The 27140-nt window shown below is 32.1% G+C and overlaps 1 protein-coding gene across 5 annotated transcripts in view; it reads left to right on the forward strand.

Moving 5' to 3' along the window:
* The window catches only part of LOC114338903 (retinol dehydrogenase 14), a 66635-nt gene extending 41276 nt beyond the window's left edge, over nucleotides 1-25359 (forward strand). For all 5 annotated transcript variants that reach the window (XM_028289551.2, XM_028289544.2, XM_028289539.2 and 2 more), the window contains exons 3-5: nucleotides 3377-3613; nucleotides 20583-20867; nucleotides 24960-25359. In XM_028289551.2, the coding sequence (XP_028145352.2) occupies nucleotides 3377-3613; nucleotides 20583-20867; nucleotides 24960-25165 (728 nt within the window). In that variant the 3' untranslated portion in view covers nucleotides 25166-25359. The remainder of the gene's footprint in view (nucleotides 1-3376; nucleotides 3614-20582; nucleotides 20868-24959) is intronic.
* Nucleotides 25360-27140: the final 1781 nt, after the last annotated feature.

Below are 27140 nucleotides of genomic sequence, written 5' to 3' on the forward strand. Positions count from 1 at the left end.
ATAAGAAATTTATGACTATGAATCTGCAATCAATCATAAATAAGTATGACTAATTGGCTCCGCCAAAGCCATTTTTCAGGAAAAAGAAAGCAATAAACTTGGAAAGCTTGTATTTTATTCTGTAATTTTACTTCATGTTACCAAAATAAATAAGCCTGGATCCCGCGTACCAAAAAAAGTTGATTAATAGCAAGCTGAAAATTTGTTAATAGATTAACGGTGTCTAGTCGGACAAACTTTGATCTGCGGAAACACTGGGACAGGGGAAGTTTTAATTGTGGAACAGTTTAAAAATTTGGAACGTCAAATTACGAAAACGCGTATATTGTCGGACAGAACTTCCAATTAATTTGTTACCGTTTCATTAAACTCTCATGCAAAGAGCAGACTGCTATTGATCACCAATATAATTCCTGTCATTTGACATATGTTCTTCGTATTAGACTTAATAAAATGCCAAGTTGGTGATAAATACCAGTCTGATTTTTGCAAAAGAGTTTAATAAAATGGTAACAAATCAATTGGAATTTCTGTCCGACAAAATACATAAAACGTTTTCGTAGTCTGACGTTCCAAATTTTTAACCTGTTCCATAATTAAAACTTCCCCTGTTCCAGTGTTCCACACATCAAAGTTTTTCCGACTAGACACCGTTAAGCTACTAACAAATCAGCTTGCTATTAATAACCTTTTTTTGGTACGCGGGATCCAGGCCTAAAAGGAAAAGTAGTATTTGGATAAAATTAAAATATAAATATTATTTAGGTTTGGGAGCTATTTACCTCTGCCGTTATTTTTTATTTCATTAGATAAAATATAACACAATTAAATATTAATAGAAATTATATGCAATATTTTGTAACAATAAAAGTAAAGTCATCAATAATAATAATAATAAAATGGCTAAATACCCCAGGTGGGTTGAGCCTCTAAAAACCTATCTAGATCCGTCTTTTTTGGGGGAATAAGTCCCAGTCTGCTACTCGATACTATTGACTCTACTTCTCCATTTCTTTCTATCCCCTGTCTTTTCCTGCCAGTTTATAATTCCTGCCCTATGTAAATCTTCCTTTACTTCCTGTAACCATTTTATTCTAGGTCTTCCGCGTCTTCTTCTTACTCCGGGTTTCCATTGTAAAATTGAGTGTATAGTTGTTGCGCTACCTGCTCTCCATATTATGCTCAAACCATCTAACCATGTGCTGTTTAATTTTTTTAATTATATCTTTATCTTTCAGCTCTTGTTTTATTTCATCAATAAAGTCATCAATAGTTACAATAAATAGCACAATATGAAAAATATGCATTTTGGATATTTGCCTTAGTCTAGTAGTCCAGGAACCGAAGCTTTTCACCTCGCAATTTTTACAGAATGGATGGATTAGCTTGAAAATTTAAGAATAAGTAGTGGATAGTCCAAGGATCAAAATCTATATGATGCCGAAAGGCGTTTTTACCATGGGGGTGGTTGCCACCCCGTCTCGGAGGTGGAAAATTTTTATTATATTTTGCCCGTAAAAGTTGGTAAAAACATTAATTCTAAGCAAAAATCGTTCTATTTGTTTTTTTAATAAAATTAATAATTTTCGATTTATTCGCTATCGAAAGTTTTATATCTAAAAAATCAATGTTTTTCGATAATACTCATTTACGATTCACTCAATTTATGCCGTAGAAAAATGTTTTTCATACCAAGTTCTTGGTAACTAAATAACCTACAATTGCATATTTAAACATTTTTTCGTATCTCTGATGCTAATCTTTCTATTCTGAAGAAAATGACATTTTTTACCAAACTACAAAAATTCGTTATTAGCTTTTAGCTCCAATTTTCTAAAAAGTAATCATTCTAAGCCAGATAAACTTCTAGAATCTATTAATAATACATAAATGAAGAAGAATAAATAAGACCAATGACTAAAAACACCGCTAACTTACATTATTATGCTTCTAATTGGATTTCTTCTTATTTTTTCAAAAAAATATATTGATTTTTTAACCGTAACTTTTTAATTTTTCATCTTAGAAAGTTTGGTAAAGAGAACTTTGTAGGTTTTTACAAGGTCTATAAGCCTATTAATATTAAATCTTTTTGTAGTCCTCAGTCGCAACAAAAGGTGACTTTGAAAGGGTTGCAAAACGTGGTTTTTGCATGGTGTTACAAGTTTTAATTGTCAATAGCTCACTCAATTTTTACCGTAGAAAAAATTTTTGTAAAACAGGTTATTTAGAATTAAATAGGCTACAATTCCATATTTAAACATTTTTTCGTATCTCTGATGCTAATCTTTCTATTCTGAAGAGAAAGCCATTTTTTCCAAACTACAAAACTCGATATTCGCTTTTAACTCCATTTAAAAAAAAAACTAATCATTCTAAACCGGTCAAACTTCTAGATCCTATTAATAACAATACATAAATAAAGAAGACCAAATAAGGTAATTGACTAATTTTAATTAGGGTGGTGATTAGGAGGTTGCTTAAGATAACTTTTTCGCTGAAAAAAATAGGGACTGACATTCTTTTCATTATAAGTAACTTAATTTTTGAGCTAGAGACTTTTTTTTATTTCTGAAGATAGATAATTTTAAATACTTTAAATTAGTTTGAACTAGTTATCCGCGAAAATGCATGGTTTTCCCGTCTTTTGACTTTGATACTACAATATTTAGTATTTGACGAAGAAGAGCTAACATATAATAAAGTATATCTCGATTACTATTGGTCTTAAAGAAAATAAAAAAACGGTTTCGATTATTTTGTAAAAGGCAAATTTTTGTTAAGTAAAGTTGTTTTGATAAAACAAAAACTTTTGGAGTTGTTAGCAGAAAACTTTTAAAAAACATTGGTTTTTTCGATATAAAACTAACACTTTCGATAGCGAATAAATCGGAAATTATTAATTTTATCAAAAAAACAAATAGAACGTTTTTTGCTTAGAATTAATGTTCTTACCAACTTTTGCGGGCAAAATATAATAAAAATTTCCACCTCCGAGATGGGGTGGCAACCACTCCCATGGTAAAAGCGCCTTTCGGCATTATATAGATTTTGATCCTTGGACTATCCATTACTTATTCTCAAATTTTCAAGCAAATTGATCCATTCTGTAAAAATTGCGAGGTTTTGTCCTATTTTAAGCTTCGTTAATTGGACTATAGTCATAAATATTATTCCTCATCGCTATTTAATGAAAATGGAATATTATTATTTATTTATGAGTATAAATTAAATGTGAGAATCCCTAATTTAATTAAATAGTAATTAAATAAATTTAAATATAACAATAAAATCTATAAAATCCACGAGGACAATAAACTTCCTGTAGATTATTTGTTTAATAAAATCTATGTATACCTTTTTTCTTGTATTTTAGACGAATTAGCACAAGATACCAAAAACCAAAATATCATCGTAAAGAAACTTGATCTCTCATCTCAGAAATCAATAAGAGAATTCGCCGAAGATATCAACCGTACAGAAACCAAACTGGATGTGTTGATCCATAACGCAGGTACAGCGGAAAATAAACTCAAAAAATCAGAAGATGGTATTGAACTCACAATGGCGACCAACCATTTTGGACCATTTTTGTTAACACATCTCCTCATTGGTGAGTAACAGAAATTTATAGCTAACATACTAGAGTAAACTATTTCAATTATATGAATCCTAACATACTATAATAAGATATTATTTTTACTATTTTTTTACATAACCAAAAATATTACGGACTTTAGTGTGTACAGTGAGATTCCTTATTTATAACCCTCTGAGGATTGTCTTATGCGGTGACGCATAGTTTGTCGCTTTATTAGTACTAACATGCACGTATTTGATGCGGATGACACTGTCATTTTAGCTGAAAATATTGGGGATCTTCAGATGCTGGTGACCAGACGAGTTTGGACAAGAATACGGGCTAACAATGAATTTCAAGAAGACAAAGCTTATGAGAATATCGAAAACTCAAACAAATAACGAAAATCTCTTCATACACGGATCCAATATCGAACGAGTCGACCAATATGCATACCTTGGAACATTGATCAAATCCACAGGAGATTACTTACATGAAATCAAAATCAGAATAGAAAAGACTAGAGCAAATTTTAACAAAATGAGAAAAGTGCTCTGCACAAGAGATTTAAAGTTGGAGCTATAAGTTAGGTTGGCTAGGTGCTACGTTTTCTCGACTTTGTTTTATGGAATGGAAGCTTGGACCTTGAATGCTGCATCAATGAAAAAACTAGAATCATTCGAGCTGTGGGTATACAGAAGAATTCTGAAAATATCGTGGACAGAACACGTCACAAACAAAGAGGTTCTGAGAAAGATGAATAAAGAACTGGAAATCCTAAATACCATCAAAACAAGAAAATGGGAATATCTCGGACATATTACACGTGGAGGGAGATACAGCTTGCTCCAAGTGATTATGCAGGGAAAGATTCAAGGAAAGAGAAGCATAGGGAGACGCAGAATATCGTGGCTGCGCAACCTGAGAGAGTGGTACGGATGTACATCTAATGAACTTTTCAGAGCAGCCGTCTCTAAAATACGAATAGCTATGATGATTGCTGACCTCCGCCGCGGAGACGGCACTTAAAGAAGAAGATTTTGATACATCGAATTAAATTTAAAATTAAACCTGCCATAACTTTGGTTCTAGAGCACCTAAAGCTTTGTTTAGGCGCTTAGAATTTAGGTTTTTTTAATCTATTTTAATAATTCGTTGAACTTAAATATTGCAAAATATTCAAACAGATTTGAGAAATCATTAACGACAATGTGTACTGGCTTTCTTACGAAGCAACAAGCTCAATTTTTCACCTAAATTTTTAGGAAATTTCATATTGTCAGGCAAAAGTAATATCAGTTTACAAATGACAAAAAGTGCGATTTTCCGAACATCTGCATATTCGAATATACTAGAAGGATTTTAATTCACAAACGCTAGTTTGAAAAGTACAGTGGAACGTCGATAACTCGGATTAATCGGGACCGCGGCCGATCCGGGTTATCGAAAATCCGGGTTAGCCGGAGAATATGGTAAAAATTAATAAAATACGGTATACTTACAGATAAACTCCGTTATAATTGAAATAACATGAAATATGTATATGTATATATGCACAGTACCTACACATCTAAATTATTAAAAACACGCAAACACAAACTAAGCAAACGGAAGCAAACAATACAAGACTGTACTACACACAATTCAGTCACAATCGGAAAGATGTTATGAACAGTAAAAACTAAGACCATTGTTTAAAAAAATTTTTTAAATAGTCTTTTAGTATTTTTTAAACAATGACAAGACAGTTTGAAATAAATAAAGGAATAACATGTGCCTGTTGTTTCCGATAAATCCGAGACAATGACCGTCGCTCTGCCGCCGCCGTGTGCCATGAGTCATGTTTACTATCGTATACATAGTTCAAATTACACAAATACACATTATCTCTCAAATATTATATTACATACTATCCCTTGCAAGATAATTCGGATGGAATTCGCCAGATTAAAAGACTGGGCCGATATCAAGCACAAAATAATCTGGGGAATTCCATCCGAATTATCTTGCAACGGATAGTACATTTTTATTGTTAAAATGTTTGTCTGATGAAAATCGGTCCGGGTTAGCCGGACTTCCGGGTTATTGGGGCCGACTTATCGGGGTTCCACTGTACTTAAAAACGCTTTCATTTGCCAGTAGACCAGGGGTGATTGTAAAAAAACGTCTATTATTGGATGTGAGAGGTGGCATTCGGATTTTTGCCGATAAAGTTATGTGACAACTTCAATAATAATAATAATAATTGACTTATGCTCCTTCTCAAATATGCCCGGAACATTAATAAAAAAATTAAAATATTAAAAAATTTCGAAAAACATCGATTGTTTTCTATTTTCTTTGCTTATAACTTTAAACCGATTCGTTTTGGAACAAAGTCGTAAAGAAATAAAATAAAGATACTTGAATTTTGTATGATATACGACTGGTTAAAAATGTCTTAAAGTATTACCCTTTCTGCAATATAGCAATAAATAAAAAATAAGGGGGCAAAATAAGGCTGCTGTCATTCAGTGTTTTTTAACCACTTTGGTGGCACTTAGAACCTTAGTAATTCGCTTAGAAAATTCCTATAACATACTTAAACCGTCTACCAAATTTCATTAAAATCGAACTAATATATTTTGCATAATATATTTGCAATCTAATTTTTTTTAAAGTTAAAATTTTTTAAAAACTTTCTGAACAAAAACTGGACTATTTAGAAGTTGGCTAATTTTTTTACATATAAAGAGGCGCCCTACCTTACACTTTACAGAATTAAAATCGCATTATTTAACCGACCTCAGCAATGTTTTAAAATTATAAACAATTTTTTGGCTTATACAAAAATTGCTTTGTTTACCAATAAAAAAATTAATTTTTAGCAATGCAAAAAATCAAAACCGGTATAATTTGACTTAAACTTTCAAATGCGGTAAGAAGAATTGCTATTTTATTTTTAATCAATAGTTATTCGGGTTCACAAATTTTTCGATTTTTTTAAAGTTCAACCGCGTTTATCTCGAAAACTATGCATCCTACGAAAAAACATATAAGAACATTTTTTCTTAGAATTACCCAAGAAATACAAAAAATGTTTTCTTTTGCGAAAAATCGCTCTTATGTAATTCCTCAAGTTCTTTGTTTATAACAATCCTATCGACATTCTGATCAACTGTTACACAAAAAATTCGTGTTTTACGGGTCAAAATACATAAGAAACTTGGGTAAGTCCATCTAAATAAAGGGGGCAGTTGCACCCCCCTCCCGGCAGCAACACTAATTTTTTTATAAGCCAAAAAATTGTTTATAATTTTGGCTATAAGGTTATAATTTAATGAGGCGGCTTAAATAATCCGGTTTTAATTCTATAAGGTGTATTAGATAGGTCGAGCGTCTGTTTGTATGTAAAAAAATTAGCAAACTTTTAAATAGTCTACTTTTTGTTCAGAAAGTTTTTAAAAAATTTGAACTTTTTTAAAAAAATTAGATTACAAAATTATTATGCAAAATCTATTAAGTCGATTTTAATGAAATTTGGTGGACGGGTTAAGTATATTATAACAATTTTTTAAGCGAATTACTAAGATTTTAAGTACAACCAAAGTGGTTGAAAAACATTGAAAAAATCATTCTTATTTTGCTCCCTTATTTTGTATGTATTGCTATTTTGCAGAGACGGTAATAATTTAAGACATTTTTAACTAGTCGTGTATCATAAAAAATTTAATTATCTTTATTTTATTTTGCTACGAGTTTGTTCCAAAATTAATCGTTTTAAAGTTATAAGCAAAGAAAATAGAAAAAATTCGATGTTTTTGGGGATTTTTAAATATTTCAATTTTTTCATTAATGTTCCGGGCATATTTGAGAAGCAGCATAAGTCAATTATAATTATTGAAGTTGTCACTTAACTTTTTCTCCAAAAATCAGAATGCCACCTCTCACATCCACCTCAAAACAGATCCGCCCTGGTCTACAGTTTCTACATTTTTTCCTCGTTTAGTTAAATTTTACCAATTAGTTGAAAATCATAAACGTTTTATTTTTGCTCTTTTTCCCAAGCATAGGATAAGCTGTCAGTCCTATTTCTGATATATTGCTTTACTGCTTCCAACCATTTCTTCTTTGGCCTCCTCTTCCTTTCCCCCACTTCTTCGTCCTTTCGTATTCTTTTAATACTTACACTTAATACGCTTCTCTGGCATTTGTACGATGTCACCAAGCCCTCTATGTATTTAGCTCGTTGAGTTCGTATGCCTGCCGTAATTATTGGTCTCCCTTAGATCCTCATTATTTCTTTATTTGTTCGTCTTATCCAAATATTCTCTGCCGTCTGTATTCCTCCGACAACTTTTCTGAGTATGTACCTTTCGTTCCCAAAACACTACTTTTTTTCTTCCTGTTAATTGATAACATAATCCACGTTCAGTAACGCTAGGCCTTATTGCGATCTCAAAGATTCGCATTGCAATCGACTTAAGAGGCTACATAAGTGCGCGGAAAATTCGTCCCACGATTGCAGCCTCAATTTTGAATATTTTGTCGAGATATTTGGAACACATATTCGTAATATAGTAAAGAATGGCGGTACAGATCGCAATTTGAGAAATATGTTAGTATGTGGAAATTACTCTATAAATAAATAAAATTATTACAAAAACGAGCCTGCACCGCCATTAAGAAGAACAAAAAAATACACTTTCTTCAAATAGACTTTTTTATCATGCCTAGATTTTGTGTCTAATTGGAATTTTTTAAACTCGATTATTTATAGCAAGAAATCGAACTTGACTGACTTGGCAACATTCTTGTTCGTAGAACTTTCGAAAAAAAAATTGATAACACGCTGATGTAGCCTCTGTGAGTTTCAGAATATGTAGTTTACTTTTGTGAAGAGCATTTGTGGACACCCTGTATAGTAGACAGTTTACACTTTAAATTAAATGGTATTCTTAAAAAAATCATTACCCAAATGGACTACTTTATATTGCAGCATTTCTCAATCTTAAAATTATGTTGTAAATGAGGGAACATCTTCAAGCTTAAACTTTGGAATACACAACTCAGTATTTCACTGAAACAGAAGCAATAACTTCTCGTATCTCCCCTAGAAAACCGTTAACAATACATATTTCTCTCTTGGACCATCACTTCTAGTGGAGTATTGGGTGCATCTGATTTTCTTGACCGGTGGTGTAAGACGGCCGGTGGCCAACTCAGTGCATCTTCTTTGTTCTTATTCTCTGGTTAATATGCGTACCAGTTAATTCCATTCTTCGCTGTTTCATGCTTTGTTTTTCACCTCCCCACATTTTAAACCGATTATGTTGTTTTCTCTGGTTACGGTTTTCTTCCAGGTGTTAGCTGGTCTTCCCCTCTTTCTTGTTCTCTCAGGTTGATATTCGAGTGCTTATCTTTCCTTAGCGTATGGCCAATCCATTTCAATTTCTTCTGCTTATTTGTTGTTATTATACTGTTTTTTGTTCGATCTTTTCCATAGATCTGCATTCGTTATTTTGTTAGGACAGTAAATTTTTAGGATATTGTAAAGGTGTTGTAAAGGAGGGAACATCTTAAACCTTAACCTTTAGCATCATCATCAACATTGACTCTACAACCCCTGGTGGGTTCTGGCCTGTTCTAGAATCAGCTTCCATTTCTTCCTATCCTTTGCTTTGGTTTGCCAATTTCGTACTCTTAACACTCGTAACTCGTCTCCAGATGGTCCTTAAATCATGATCTGTGCCTGCCTCTTTTCCTCTCTCCATCCGGTCTTTGACTATAAATGTGTTTTGACGGCTCCATCTTGTTCATTCTCTATTCTCTGTAAAGCTACGGTTTGTTAGAACAGTGAGCGACGCACGGCATATGCGTACAGCAGAATCTGTTGTACTCGACGGACGGCAGATTTGAGCGAATCGGTTTGTTAGCATATTCCGTCGCTCTCAAGATAGTTTCAGTTTGACGTTTGTTCTCATGGAGGGTGTACGGAGAAAAATGAATTCTAACATAATCAAGGCAATAATTTTATTACTCCTAGAAGAGAAGGAGGAAGAAGAGTTGATAATATTAAATTTAAATAAAAGAAATAAAAACGTAAACGAAATTTTTTCATGTCGTAATACAGAAGGTGCATTTAAATTAACAGTCGAAAGAAGATTGTTTCGGTAAGAGGAAAAGTTTCGAGAATAATTTAGACTTTCCGGGGATTTATTTGAAACTGTATTACAATTTATAAGATGATGTTACTAAAAAAACCCTACAACAGAAGACAACATCCGATTTCTGCAGAAGAAAAATTAAGCATAACTTTGAAATAAGTTTTTGTTATTTACAGAAAAAATAAAAATACAGTGTTTAAGTACAAAAATAAAACTTCTTCAAAATGTAAAGTATATCCTAAATATAATGTATCTTACATTTCTACATTGCTGTTAATTGATTCGGGCGAAAATACAAACGAATGAACGCTCTAAGATCCTATATTGGTTTCCAAAGAATTTTCGTCACAAGAATTATTTGTTGTAATAGGAACCAATTCATGTACCTAATTCATTTGCAGCCAGCTTAATTTCATATCGCGAAACAATATTCATCACTTCAGCTTTTGTTCCTGCCTTTTCAATCGTAGGAAATTTCGATACTGTGGAAGCAACACTTTCAAAAAACATGTGTATAGAAGGATCACCTGATTTTTGAGCCAATGTCGATGATGTTTCCGACTATTTATAGTTATTGTTATTAAGGTACCAAGGGTATTATAAGGATAATAACGCTTGAGATCAATGGTGTATACACCGAGGGCCTATGGCCCGAGGTATATACGTTGACCGAAAGCGTTATTATCTATAATACCCGTGGTGCATTCAACGTTTAATGTCCGACTAAATTCTTCTTTATATGCAAAAAATTTGAGTGAATTCTGAATTAAATTAGTTTTTAAATAACTAAATTTACCAGCAATAGTCATAATGTAATTGTGGCCATACGTAACCATAGTTTTACTTAGGTTTTTTTTGTCAACTTGACAGTATTTTACTAGTTATTTAAATTTAATGCCCAAGGGCGTTATTTTTCAAAATAACGCCCTAGGGCATTATATTATATTTAACTGACTTCGAAATCATGTCATTATTTGTCAAATAATATACCAGTCGACGTTAACAAGTTTTTCGATCAAAGCGGTAGTTCCTCTCGTCCCATTTTTAATTCGCTCATTAATGAGAAATTCCTGTTTTTAGACATTGACTTTTTTTCGGTTTGCAGACTCCTTGTCAGACTGAAATTTCTTGGAAATTTCTCTTATGTGGAAGTTATTAACCGTTTATATTTTATATTACCATTACATTGAAAAAAATGGTTTCAAAGAAAAATGACATAGCAAGTGTATATTTCTGGCTCCTGGCGCCAGGAGCCAGGAGTAATAAATCATCTAATACAATAGTAATAGAAATTAGATGTTTGGTTCCGGTGAAGCATATGGTGTTTTTGAAAGGCACTACTGAAAGGTTTAGTCGAAACCGCTTATTGGAATAGCCTTCGTGCCAAGCAAAAGTATTCCTAGAACCGGGATATTCTAATAACGGATCATTGGTGGCTAGTAGAAACGTTTCGGGGCCTCAAATTTCTATTCCGTAAAGCGGGATATTCCATTAACAGGTATTCTAATAAGCGGGTTCGACTGTAGTACCTTTTGTTAAAGGCAACCTGCTTTCCTCTTTGAATATTTACCCAAAGTATTGACCTGAAAATAGGTCAATTTACAGAGAACAATAATGTACATAATATTTAAAAATATGAAAATAGAGTAATAAAAAATTAGATATTCAAAGCTTACTTTAATAGTGATCACGAATCTGTAGAATGGGAAGACAAAATTGTGTCACGTGTTAAATAATAACGATACACTTTATTTTGTACCAACGTTGTTCTATTATAATGCATGATTCAGTTTAATTAATAATAGTAATAATACCCATTAATCTAAATACCAATTAAATACTAATAATATCAATATAATACCACTGACTTTTTCATTTACTTTGTTCAATTAAAAATATGTCAAATCATGTAAACTTATTTTTGTTTAAATAAAATTAGTTTACCACCATGTTGTACACTGTGAGTTCAGCTGAACGTTTGCGTCAAAAACAAATCTGAGTTGATTCCAGCGCACACCGTCGACGTACGCTGCTGTCGGTCTTCAGAGCGCGCAACTTAAGCAGAACCTAACAATCCGTTAACATACAGAAACCATTCCTTTGATCTTCACTGACGTGCGCGGCGTTCGACTGGGACCTATTAATACTAGGCTCATTATAAAGGCGGTAAAGCTCAGAATTATAGCATCTACGCCATAATCCCTTTTTTTTGCACGCCCTTAAAAATATATCAAAGGAATTTACGTTAACAACAGCCCAAACGTTCTTCATTAATTGATAAACAGAACCAAACGTTCTGTTTATCAATATTTTCGTTCTTTTTGTGACTAAATTGGACTTTAAAAGTTTCAATAATCCATAGTAAGCTCTAATTGCTAGATATATACGTTTGTTAATTTCTGCTGTTACTGTATTACTTTGGTTGATTTGTGAGCCTAGAAATATGAACTCCCGTACTCCTTCGAAAGTACATGTTCCAACCGTTAAATCTTCAGATTTTGCTACTTGATTATTGTTTGTCACATTCATTTACTTTGTTTTGCTAGTAATATTAACTTGTTTTTCCATCCTTTTTGCCGCTACTTCTAATACCGTGATCGATTGGAACAGGCCCGCCTTTCTTCTTTGATAAAAAGAAGAAAGCCGATGATATTGGCTCAGTCAATCGACTCAAAATGAGTTCTAGAATTTGTAGTTTTCTTTTGTAAAGAGTAGTTGTGAAAATCCTGTATAGTAGTCAGTTTGCAATTAATTTAGCTTAAATGGTACTCTTAACAACACCATTACCCAAATGGACTAGGTACTTTATATTGCAGCATTACTGAACCTTAAAATTATGTTGTAAAGGAAGGAACATCTTAAAACTTACGCTTTAGAATACACAACTCAATATTTCACTGAAATAAAAGCAATAAATTCCCGTATCTCCCCTAGAAAACCGTTAACAATATAAAGCAGATATAAATAATTACACCAGCCAGCAGCTGTTTGTAGTATTTATGAGTCGCACGGGAAAATATTCTTGCTACTATTTTATGTTCTTTGCGTAATATATTCATTTTGAAACCAACACGTAACGTTTCCAATTATTACCAAATAAAAGTGTATTTTATAATGTTGTTCTGAAGATATTTTCTTGTGACATTTTTGCAATTAACTAGTTTTGATGGATTAGAGGTAATGATAGAGAACAAGAAAAATTTTGATTAAATGATTATATATTTTGAAAACAAACACATTGAGATCTCTTCTATCTAAAACTAAACCTAACAGTAAACAATAAAGAACAAAGAATTGCATTTATAAAATACCTTGTGAATGCGAACAATTTTATTTAGGTGAAACATCAAGACCATTAAACGTCAGAATAAGTGAACATCAGTTTTGTATTAAAAATAGAGAATTTGATAGATCTCAAATATATGTCAACACGCATGGGATAATGAACATAGAGTTCAGTGGAGAGATTCAAGTATACTCCTGAAAGAAACAGATAGTAAAAAGAGAAAAATCAAAGAAGCGGCTTTAATTATGCTAAATGGAACCAATTGTGTCGCAAATTCCTCGGTAGAATGCAGTAGGATGTGGTTACCCATACTAAAAGAGGAAGTCAGTAGAAAGAAAATACCAGGATTAGTAAGTCAATAACATATCGAATTAGTACATATTTTATATTTTAGTACTGTTTATATATCTATGTACTATTAATATTATTTTTAATTTAAAAAAACATATTGTAAATATTAAGAGGATCGGAACGTATTTTCGGCTGCAATGCTATTCAAATGGGGATTCATTTTTTTCAAATCCTGAGAAAACTAATAAGTATTTTGGAAAAATTTAAACGCAGAATGAAAGATTACGTTATTAGCGAGGGCCGAAAGTCCCTGAGAACTTCTACAATGTTTATTTTAATAAGTTACAGGGGTGAAAAAACTAAGAGAAAATTTAGTGTGATTTTTAAATTCAAATATCTCATTCAAAATAAACTTTTATTTATTCTAAGGGACTTTCGGCCCTCGGTAATAATTTAGTCTTTCATTCTGCGTTTAAATTTTTCAAAAATATTTATTGGTTTTTTCAGGATTTGAAAAAAATGAACACAATGCCGTGGTAATATTTTCCAAATCTGTCTTTGTCTTACAACGCACTCAACCGAATATAATATTGTCAGCATATATTGTCAGTCAGACACTGACAATCAGTGACAATTTTAAATATTTGACATTGCATCGGGAATATTTTGAGAAATTGATTAAATATTATTGATATATAGTGTATTTGATAAATAATTGATTTAAGACGTGAACTTAATAAAAAGTTATTTATTGTGTATTATTTGTGAAAGATCCAAGCAGAGAATACATCAGATATATCCTGTGATCCAAGTATTTTGTTGTTAGAGATGTTCAAAATTGTAAGCGTTCCAAAATAACAACATATTATTAAAAAATCACTTTAACACTTTTCCTCTTTTCTCGATTGATTATTAGTTTTTGTTGTACAAATAAATTATTACAATCACTGAAAACATAGTTAGTGAAAAAATTATCACATTTATTAACTGAGTTAATAATTTGCAATTATAAAAATAACAGTTATCCAAGAACATTCAAAAGCCATCTCTTTAAATTAATTATGACATTTTCAAGTAGAATGACATTCTAGTAATGTTTACATATCTACACCAGTGTGAATTTTACTACACGTAATTTGCCGTGCAAAGACAGAAAAAGTAGGGATACACGTAAAATATTTGCGAATTATGTACCCATAGCCTTAAGGTCAGAATTTGGTATTAGTTTTGACAACTAAAGTGAGAGTTAATACTTACGATGTCGGGATAGTATCAAGAGGTTTTTTCCTGGTTTTTCCTCGTGATTTACTATGGAATCTCTAGCTCGAGAATTTTACTGTCACCATTGCATGTGGTTGTCTTTTTAAAGACAGATCACATGTTATGATTTTTTTGTGACGGATATTCTTGAGTTGGGGTTGATTTCATGTAATCGATTAGTTATATATCTTTCAGTAAAGTCGTCCCAGGAACGCAACTCATAAATATTGGCAACATCATTTTAAATTCTTCTACTTAACTTACCTTACCTTAATCTGACAATTTCGAGTATTTTTAAGGATAGATTTTTTTTCGGGCCCCCCTTAACGAACTTCCCTGTGTTAAGAGCCAATATATGGTAGAGGTACATCTGCAGGATACCAGGTTTCTCACCATATGATGATCTGACGCGCTCGAGTAACTGCAAAAATCCCCGCTTGGGTTTCCCTACCATAATGTTTGTCCTTAAATAAAATAGTTATAATTCTACATAATCTCGTTCTATCGTCTTATTTACGTGTGGATTGATGTTTCTAATATTTTTCTTTGATATAACCATGAATTTTGTTTTCTTTATGTTTAGTGACAGTCCAAATTCTTCACTCGTTGCAGCAACCTGATTTAAAATTCTTTGTAGAATTTCACATACAAGTAGGCCATTTATTTTTATGCCTACTTCATCTTCTAATGATTCTTTGAATATTTCCTCTGAGTATGCAATAAACAGTGATGGCGACAAGACACACTCTAACTCAGGTCTAACACCTCTTTTGATTTTTATTTTATTTGTTTTCAAATTTTCTATTCTTATGACAGCTTCTTGGTCATAATACAGATTATTTATTATTCTTATATTCCGTGTGTCGATGTTCTTTGTTCTCACTAGTTTTATTAATGGATTATGTTTCTTCTTCTTCTTCTTAAAGTGCCGTCTCCTCAATGGAGGTTGGCTACTACAATTGCAAACTCTTCTCTGTCTTCAGCTGTTCTTATTAGCTGTTCAGATTTAGCCCTGTCAATTGTCGGATGTTTCTGAGCCACGATAGTCTTTTTCTTCCTAGTCCTCTCCTTCCCTCGATCTTTCCTTTCACTATAAATTGAGCATATTGGTACTTATTATTTGTCAGTATGTGGCCTAGGTATGATGTTTTTCTAACTTTCACTGTGTTGAAAAGTTCTCTTGCCTTGCCTATTCTATGCAGCACTTCTTCGTTTGATTTGAATTCTCCGGTAGATCCACATTTCCAAGGCCTCCAACTTATTTACGGTTGATTTTTTAAGGGCCCATGTCCATGATTATGTTTCACCATATCGAATGCCTTGTTATAATTTAGGAAGCAGACATAGATATCCTGGTTTACATTTAAACATCTCTGTATTAGCAAATTTACTGCATATAATGCTTCTCTGGTTCCTTGAGTTTTTCTAAATCCGAACTGAGTTTGTCCAATGTCTTGTTCTAACTTTTTATACATTCTACGATGAATGGATATGGCATGCGCTCCTCTATGTAATATAAACCGCGAACCGGTTGAATCACCCAGGCTGAGCGCCGAACGGGAGCACCAACGTATCCATTTTGTGGAGCAGCTACAGGAGCATGGAGCACCAACCTACCCAGATAGCACAAGTACGTTTTATGGACATCCAATGGACGTACATCTGTGTACATTGAAACGTCCAATGGACGTCCGGCTAAGTTACAATGGACATCCGATGGACGAACGTCCAACGAACGTCCAGAGTTCACAAAATTGGACGTCCATAGAACGTCCGCTACAAACGTACAGTGTACGTTGTTGAAGCTTTCAGTGTGCACCTTATGTACATTCAATGTACATCTGATGTACGTTCAATGTACGCCTTATGGACATTTATAGGGCACTTTTCAGAAAGCATTCTAGTGTCCATAATTTTGTGAATACATAGCAAAAAGCCTTTATAGGAAATAGTTCCTATAATACTAAACTTATACTTTAAAATATTACACAAAATACAAAATACCTTTTTTATTTCTCTTTATTATAACTTTATTATATACTTTATTATAGGAACTTCATTAATGCACGACAGCACTTGCACGATAAACAGCAAACACAAAGACATCACAGTATGTATTATATTGTATGTAATAATTTAATAAAGACAAAATTCAGATAATGGCGTCCTATGAATCATGCGCAAGAGGTTTATTCTCTGTTCTGTTCCAAACATTATTTTTTAGAGTCAGTACGGTTGGGTTGTATATTGCAAGCGGGTTTGCCATTCTGTGAATTATCATAAATAAATCCTCCAGGGAACTTGCAAAAATTTTTAAATATTAAAATGATATTAAAAAACATAAGGAAACATGATCTTAAAACACTTGCATGCGAAAAAATCAAATATTTTTAACCCGTACGCTAATTACGACGCTTTGAAAATGCTATAAAATTCAAATATCTTAGGAGGCTCTTGAACGTCCTTCTATTGGTCCGACGTCACGGGCCACAACGCGATTAGGGTAGGTATCACGGGTATATTACATTTTAATCGTCTTTAATGGAAAATTCCTAGGTATTATTTATGTTCATCTTATATATTGTAATAAGTAGTTCCCCAATCAGCTTAGTTTTCAACTGAAATTGATAAAGTTGAGTGTTACTTTGTAAAGAGTTTAAAACGCATAATATGATGGACGAGGGTAAGTCTGACAACTTACCTACCATTGATGTCTTCATGGTGGCAACTTTTATAATTTTATAAAAAGTAGTGAAAGCTATTCTATTGGAGAAATGCGAGGTGTCAAGGTAAATAAGTAAGAGTAAGAATTATGTATTAATAAGCATGTTTAAACCGCTTATAACAATAGTTTGGTACCATTATATTATAGTATACGGTTTACTCCGTGGGTTTGATCTACCTACCTCTAATCGAAGGATTTCGTATATCCTGGAAAAGATTACGGTGTAATTTTCAGTAGTAATAACCCAAGGACATTGATAATTGTTCGAAAAAATTGTATAACAGATTTCGAAAGCTTGTTGCTTGGAAACAGACCGACGCCGTAGGCGGAGGTCTGTTGCCTGTAAGCAACAAGCTTGAGAAAGTTGTTAAAAAATTTTTGAGCATTTATCAATGTTCGAGGGTTATTCGGATAGAAAATTTTTTGCTGGTTATGAAAAAAAAATACAGGGCAGAAACAATTTATTTAAATGTGCAATTAACAATTCTTCCACCGTCCGATTTCCATCTAATTCATATTTTCTATCATTGCAAAAGTCCATAAACGCTTTCCATACAAATTTTTTACTGTAAACATAATTCTTTGGTATATTTGATTCGATAATTTCATTAATATTCTCATCAGTATTACAACCAAATCGTGACATTTTGAAATATTGAATATTTGAAATGTCAAAATTGAAATGAAACGAAATGTAGGTATCCATAGCTACATGATTGAGTGAAAACAGCCCATGGGATCTGTTTTCAGTATAATGTTGGTTTTATTGGTTGTATTCAATCAGATGACCACAAATTAATTGATTTCATTGGATTTCTAATTGAGCAAAACATTTTCATTATAATAAAGATTATATTTTATTGTAATGTTTATTAGTACCTACTGGAGCCTTTCATTATTGTGTTCAAAGCCTTCTGAGAAAAAATTATGGTAATTAGCAAACGTACCGATAGAACGTGTACGTAGCCAACAAAATCCTTCTTTACAAAGTTAATAATACGCATAAATAAGAAGAATCATTATTGTAATTTTACAAGTTAATATCTTTATCATCTCAGCTTATACTTACACCGCATCCCTCGGTAGACCGCAAGCTATAGTAGAAACCCGACTGTAGACCGCATACTATATTAGCACCAATACTTTTTAGTTACTCTTACTTTTATTACTAAAAGTTTTGTTTATTTTTAAGTTACTTGTTTCTTCTTTGTTTTTCAACACAAGAAACGACAAAAGTAATTTCATAAAAAAGGACTTTTTGATACATTTCAACAGAGATAAAATGTTAATATTTTGCCTGTCACAGAAAAAATTATTTTTGCCACAGAGTAAAACAAGATATTTCAACTATATTATTTTTATCTATGGGCAAACTGCATTAAATGCAATAGCCCACCGAACGGGCAAACGATACGAGTGGCCTATGACGTCAGACCCCAGCTCTCGCTTTTGAAGTTGTTTAAAACGGAAATTTTAGGCGCGGAAATTTGATCAGATGTTGTACGTACACTATTCATTGTTAAGACGTAATATTTTGAATATAACATTTTAAAACAAAAATTAACAATTTTATGCAAAAAAAAATTTTTAGTGCAAGTTCCCTCTAAAAGTACCTGCCTAATACTACCTTTTACGGCCGATCGGGCAGATAGCATGAAGAGCGACAACGTTGTCAAGAAGATTCTCATTTAGTTTGTATTGCGGACAATATTGCAAGGCGGGAAATTTAACAGATACAAAATGCAAATTTAAGATTTAAATTTAGTGTCTAATTATTGTAAGGTCTATAATTACCGATGCGCGATGTAGCTCCGTTATTCTGAATAAGTTTACGATAATTTTATCATCATATAATCTAATATTATATAGGTTTAATTAAAAAATAATTTTAGTGGTTCAGTGTTTTAATTCGATGATGAAAAAATATGTGACTTCATTTATTAGAAGCTTCTTGTATTCTACTAATAATAATACTTTGATTAAAATAAAAAGCTATATATTACTCATAATAATAGTCGCTTTCTGTGTAAAATCTCCATGGACCACAAAAGGATGTCCAATGTACGTTGAAATCAAACGTCCAATGGACGTCGCGTAATGTACGTACATAGTACGTCAAGTTTTGGTCCATGGACGTTTGGACTTTAAATGTACGTTATATGGACGTCCATGGGACGTTGTGTGCTATATGGGTAATGGATAACGGATACATATCTTTAGACTGATGGTACGGTGTTCGCAACATTGTCTGGCGTTTCACCAGTTGATAGAAGCCGTTCTTTAGGTAATATACCCGTTCTGTATAATATGATCGTAAATAAGTCGCAATATTTCTGTCGGTATTTCGTCTGGTTCAGACCTGGTTCAAAAAACTTCAGAAAATAGGCAAAAGGCTGAAATTACAAACAAAGCATTGTCGGCTCTAATCATTTAACGACAATTACCAACCTTAAAAGAATGGATACTATGCTTAATCTCCTTACCACCATATGATTTCCAAAATGCACTAATGCAACACACACTTAAAATAGCCATCTGGAATGGGCAAAAACAGACACAGAGGAATCAGAGATATTCGCAGAACATCTTTCGATAACATTTAGTCCATTTACCAGAGTACCATTTCATTCTTTTCTTGATGCTCCATATCAAATGAAACTACCAAGCCTTAAGTTTAACGTAACATTAAAAAAGTAAATTACATAAATAATGAGATACAACTCTGAGAGAGCTCTCTGAGAGTTTACCGCAGTTCTCTCCGATGATTCCAAAAGGACGAAATGAGTATAAGCGAATAATGGTGCTCCTCTGCATTGAAATTAAAACTTAGTTGTCTGTCGTAATTTAAAAAATACTAATATTTTACTAATTTACCGTGCTGGACAGGCGAGTTGTGAGATGCAACCTGATAGATCTCCCTCGACCTTCTTTGCTCCGGCGATTCGTTAGCTTGCAAATTGTAGAAGGAATGGTGTAACCAGAAGATTATTTCTGATAAAGTTTTATTTTTGGTACTGTTAATATTAAAAGAAAACTTTCGTTAGTCTTTAGCAGATGCCGCCACGGCATCCATATCATGATAATCTTTCGTTTGTGGATCGAGGCTGACAGCCATGATTTTATTTGTTCAGAGAGAATCAAATATGTGCTCTCTGAAGAAACTCTAACAAGAGTTGAAACTAGTTAGAGCACTTTTGGTACTCTCTGAACTAACTAAAGTAAAACTGCTCTTGTTTCGATTCAAAACGAAATGATTATTTATTATTTTTACTAATATTTTACTTTGTTTTCCAGATCTACTTAAACGTTCAGCACCTTCCAGAATAGTCGTAGTAGCGTCAGAATTATACAGACTCGCTTCACTAAATCTAGACAATCTCAATCCTAGCAGTACTTGGTGTCCTGAATATTGGTACTACGTATCCAAATACGCCAATATATGTTTCACTTTAGAACTTGCAAGAAGACTGGAAGGCACTGGAGTAACGGTCAATTGTTTGCACCCGGGTATGATTGACAGCGGAATATGGAGAAATGTACCCATACCACTTAGTTGGGGTTTGAAATTAATAGTAATGTGTAAGTAATATGTACTTTAAAAAAATTAGATTTGAATATTTTTAGACGATTAGAACAAACAAGTTTTTGATTATTTGTTTGAGTTCATTTTTATTAACTTTATACAGGGTGTAACAGAAATACAGGTCATACATTTAATCACATATTCTAGGACCAAAAATAGTTCGATTGAACCTAACTTACCTTAGTACAAATATCCACATAAAAAAAGTAACAGCCCTTTGAAGTTACAAACTAAAAATCGATTTTTTCCAATATATCGAAAACTATTTGAGATATTTTATTAGAAATAGACATGTGGCATTATTATGGCAGTAGTATCTTAAGAAAAAATTATATTGAATTTTAGACACCCCATAAAAGTTTTATGGGGGTTTTGTTCCTTTAAACCCCCCCAAACTTTTGTGTACGTTCCAATTTAATTATTATTGTAGTACCTTTAGTTAAACACAATGTTTTAAAAACTTTTTTGCCTTTTAGTACTTTTTCGAAGAGTCGAGTTTTTATCGAGATATTTTGAATATTTGTCAAATCCACCACATTTTTGTATACGGTTAAGCACCATTATGGAGTAATAATATTATGAAAATTTATTTATGATTTACATTTTTAGGTATATTTTGAACAATATTAAAAAAGAAGCCACATCTCGATAAAAGGTGCCTAATCGTAAAAATACAAAGAGGCAAAAAAGTTTTAAAAACACTGTGTTTAACTAATGGTATCGCAGTAATAGTTTAATTCGAACGTACACAAACATTTGAGGGGTTTAAAGGAACAAAACCCCCATAAAATTTTTATGTAAACATATTAAAAAAGAAGCCGCAACTCGATAAAAACTGCCTGATCGAAAAAATACTAAGAGCCAAAAAAGTTTTAAAAATATTGAATTTAACTAATGCTACCACAATAATAATTTAATTGGAACGTACACAAAAGTTTGGGGGGGTTTAAGGGAACAAAACCCTCATAAAATTTTTATGGGTGGCACAAATTTCACTATAATTTTTCTTTAAGATGTTCCTGCCATAAGATTGCCACATGTCCATTTTCGTTAAAAAATCTCTAATAGTTTTCGATATAGTTGAAAAAATCGATTTTCATTTTGTAACTTCAAAGGGCTGTAACTTTTTTATGTGCATATTAGTACTAAGGTAAGTTAGGCTCATTCGAACTATTTTTGTTCTCAGAATATGTGATTTAATTTATGACCTGTATTTTTGTTACACCCTGTATAGTTGGTAGTTTATCTCTGACTTTGTTATTTTTGGTAAAAGTATTTCTAGTTAAAAAGTTTATACTTAAATCACAATAAATGTGCACTAGAAATAAACATATCAAGACACGTTAACTGTTACGAGAAGCACTCAAACTTAAAAAGAAGAAGGGCCTACACTTCATAATGCATCTGGTCCACCGTTCATCTTGTGATCTAGCCAAGTGCCCTGCCAGTTCCACTGAATCGTCATGATTTTTCGATGATCTCTTGAAAACCTGATCTATGCCTGATTTGCTGGTTTGTTATATGGTCTGAAACATTCATGCCCGTTTCATGCCTCGTTGGGTAACCCTGCGTTTGTTTGCGGATTTTTACCTCAATCTTAATGTTTCTGCTCCATAAGTTTGTACGGGTAAAGTTATTTGTTGTCATTTTAGCTGTATATATTTATGTTTTCAAAATATGTATTTATCATCATTTGAAGAGTACAGGAGAAAAACAAAGAATGTCACATTTTATACATATTGAGATAAACACCAATAACGGTTTAATTCTTATGCTATCTAAAAACTACGTAGGAGATTCTTAGTAGAATTCTAGCAATTCTTATTCCATAATCTTAATATAATATTAATCTATATTAACTTATTAATTTAATAATGCACCACAAAACTGCTAACATTCCTAATTTTTGTGCAGTGGCGTGCTGACAATCCTGGTTCTTCGCCTGGATACAAATTTTTATAAAATTTATATAGACCCATATTTCTGGTTATTGTCCTGAATCGATAGGCTAGTCGATAGTACTCAGTTTTTGCTACCACATGGCGAGAAGAGCCAAAATTAATGAAAAAGTGACATTCCTTGTTTTTCCCCTGTACTCTTCATTTAATATTCTTTTCTTCACTGCTGGGCATCGATCTTCCTCATATTTTTTCATCTGTCTCGATTTTTTGCCTCTTGAATTTAGTTTGCTGGCAACGATTTAAACCAGGCAGCGGTTGTCAATCTTCTTGAGCCATGTACCACCAAATACTTTTTATTATTTTTAGTACCACCTAACTGAAATACCTATCTAGCTAAGTGATCTAATTAACTATAATAGTGGTGTAGATTTTGGCTGTTTTTGCGTTTTGTGTACCACCTCAAAAAATAATATGTACCACCAGTGGTAAATGTACCACATATTGAGAACCGCTGCTCTAAACTGTCAGTCCATCGTGCTGGTGGACGACTTCTATTTCGATAAGCATACTTGGTCTCCATTCCCATTCCAGCATCCGCTGTGTTTCATATTTACGTTTCTACTCTCTTTCTTAAAATTCAAAAATCCTGAAATAGATATAATTAAACTTCTACAACTGTATTTTAAAACGTTTTTATATACTTGGCTTGGTTGTTGTCACGGTCTCGACACATTTTGTAATCCATTTTAAAAATAGTTCTAGGCTACCTAGGTACCTGAACTTTTCAGAATAGCTTAGAACTAGCTAACAATGCAATATTTAACTGCTATTATACAGGGTAATTAATTAGTGGGGTAAAGCTCCGTAGATCCATTATAGTAATGGATAGCGATAAAAGTTAATAACAGAAATTGTAGCCAACTTTGAACTTCACATTACAAAATTAGTTAGAATGTTACGGACTGTTCGATAACATAGTGAGAGATCAAAGTTATGTTTTTTTAAATGGAACACCCTATATTTTATTTTATATTCGAAATCTTCTTAACTTCTCCATTACAAAAATATAAAGGTTTAGTATGTTATACAGGGTATTTCCAAAGTAATAACCAATTTTATATGAAAATCGTAACAAGTTTAACTTCCTGTATAAATAAAAATAAGCACAACGGCAACAGTTTATTGGTGCCATATTTTTTTATTTATTGTAAAATTTTTTATAAATGATCGAAATTGATAATTTTCTTTATATTGAATACAGGGTGAGTCAAAACGCAAGTACATTATTTTCTCAGTAATTTTAAATGAAACACCCTGTATTTTATATCACTATCGAAAAGTTCCATTAACGTGCTTTAATTTATATATAACATTCCCTATGTATAAATTTATTAGTTTTCAAAATATTTTCATTTTCAGAGCAAATTGTTAATTACGGGTCTAAATCTATCCAAATTTTAGGCAAGCCATGACTGAATTGTCTAAAACTGACAATTTACGATTACTGATTATCAATCTGTAATCAAAGTTGGCTACAATTTTTGTTATTAACTTTTATTGCTATCTATTACTATAACGGATCTACGGAGCTTTACCCCACTAATCAATCACCCTGTATAAATAAATCGATTTTTTTTTATTTCAAACTATTTTAAAAATGTGACTAATGCAATGATATTTTAAAGTACGTTAATAAATCTATATCTACAAATTGATGGTGGGTCAGTGGCATTAGACTGCAGATCGAGAGTTCCCTAGTTCGAACACGGCTGTTGCGTATCTTTTTTTAATTTTTTTAATAAATAATTAAAAGTTCATAATATGTACTTAAAATTCATATTTTATAAGCTAATTATTATGTACCATTTTAAACAACCGTGGTATTATAAAAAGTACTTTTTTATACTAGTGTCATTTTTGGAATTATAATTTTAACAGTTAATACACCTACTAAAAATTCATATTTATTTTATTCTTTCGAAACATGTGTCCTATATATACCAAAACCGTGTTATTATAAAAATATCTACTTTTTTATTATAGTGTAATTTTTGGATTTTTAAGCATTTTATATCGTCAAATTATTTTATATTCTCTCATATAAATAATAAAAACGTTTTATTATAAAAAAATTCTTTTTTATAAAAGTGTAATATTTTAATCATATACATTCATTTTTAATTCCAGGTTTCTTTAAAACTCCAAAACAAGGCTGCCAAACTTCAGTATTTCTAGCTTGTTCCGAAGAAGTTAAAAATGTATCAGGACGATACTTCAGAGACTGCTCCGAAAAACCTTTGAGCTCAAAAGCTCGAGATGTATCTAAGGCGAAAAAGTTATGGGAGTTATCAGAAACTTTCGTAAATTTAAGGAACGATGATCCTAAGCTTTAGTCATAAACGTTATATTTATATTATTATATTGATTAAAATTTTTAGATTTAAATGCTTTTATAAATATTTTATACTAAAAAGAGTTTAAATTATAGACCTCATAATTTACGTAGAATGTGATTAATATGTTTAAACGGGTAATACGTATATGATAGAGCAAAAATAAATACGGTACGATTGTTTTCTATTCTTTATCCTAGAGTTTTAATTTATGTTAACATTACTTAACGTATACTGTCATAGGAATACTTCATGAACACCTGCTGAATTTTTAAATATGGAGGTCGGTATTTACATTGCAAGCAAATAAAAATGTATGTGCATTAGAGATAAAAAGGACCATATAAATAACGTGTGCCAAAAATTGGAGCAACATACAAACCGCCAAGAAAGTCAAGACCTACTTAAGCCGAAAGAAGCCACAACTTGGCAACATTACTGCTTAGATTTATACAAATACACTTCAAAAGATGCATCTATACTAGTGTTGCCCAAAATCGGTCTTGGTCTTGCAGTCTTGGTCTTGTTCTTGCGTTTTAGCAAGACCAAGACCAAGACCAAGATCGCCTTATTTTAGCAAGACCAAGACCAAGACTGACCGTGCAAGACTTGAGCAAGAACAAGACCAAGCCTGCGAGACTCTTGCGTCTTGCAGTTTGAGTGTCGCTTTATGGAATAATACAGGGTGTAACAAAAATACAGGTCATAAATTTAATCACATATTTTGGGATCAAAAATAGTTCGGTTGAACCTAACTTACCTTAGTACAAATGTGCACATAAAAAAAGTTACAGCCCTTTGAAGTTACAAAATGAAAATCGATTTTTTCCAATATATCGAAAACTATTGGAGATTTTTTATTGAAAATGAACATTTGGCATTCTTAAGACAGTAGTATCTTAAGAAAAAACTATAGTGAAATTTAGACACCCGATAAAAATTTTATGGGGGTTTGGTTCCTTTAAACCCTTCCCAAACTTTTGTGTACGTTTCAATTTGATTATATTATTGTAGTACCATTAGTTAAACACAATGCTTAAAAACTTCTTTGCCTCTTGGTACTTTTTCGAAAAGTCAGTATTTGTCGAAATATTTTGCATATTATTTGTGAAATCCACCACACATTTGTACAGTCGGAAAAACGAAAGAATACCCATGAACGAACATATAAAACACGCTATATTTTCCTGCCACTGTGTCACACAAAAAATTAGCCAGCACAAGTACATGTAATAATTATTGTTACATGTACTTGCACTGGACAATTTTCTTTGTGACACGGTGACAGGAAAATACAGGGTGTTTTATATGTTCGTTCATGGGTATTCTTTCATTTTTCCGACTGTATATGGCCACATATATGTTATGTTCATCTGTGATATGGCTACGTACGATTATGGAGACTTGATAATAATAGGAAAATTTATTTATGATTTACATATTTAGGTATATTTTAAACCATATTAAAAAGAAGTCACATCTCGATATAATGTGCCTTATCGAAAAGATACACAGAAGCAAAAACGTTTTAAAAACACTGTGTTTAACTAATGGTATCGCAGTAATAGTTTAATTGGAACGTACACAACCATTTGGGAGGTTTAAAGGAACAAAACACCCATAAAATCTCTACGTAAACATATTAGAAAAGAAGCCGCAACTCGATAAAAACTGCCTTGTCGAAAAAATACTACGAACCAAAAAAGTTTTAAAAATATTGAATTTAACTAATAGTATCACAATAATAATTTAATTGGAACGTACACAAAAGTTTGGGTGGGTTTAAGGGAATAAAACCCCCATAACATTTTTATGGGGTGCACAAATTTCACTATAATTTTTCTTTAAGATATTCCTGCCATAAAAATGCCACATGTCCATTTTCAATAAAAAATCTCTAATAGTTTTCGATATATTGGAAAAAATCGATTTTCATTTTGTAACTTCAAACGGCTGTAACTTTTTTATATGCATA

Source organism: Diabrotica virgifera, chromosome 4 (genome assembly GCF_917563875.1).
Source record: "Diabrotica virgifera virgifera chromosome 4, PGI_DIABVI_V3a".
Lineage (NCBI taxonomy): Eukaryota > Metazoa > Arthropoda > Insecta > Coleoptera > Chrysomelidae > Diabrotica > Diabrotica virgifera.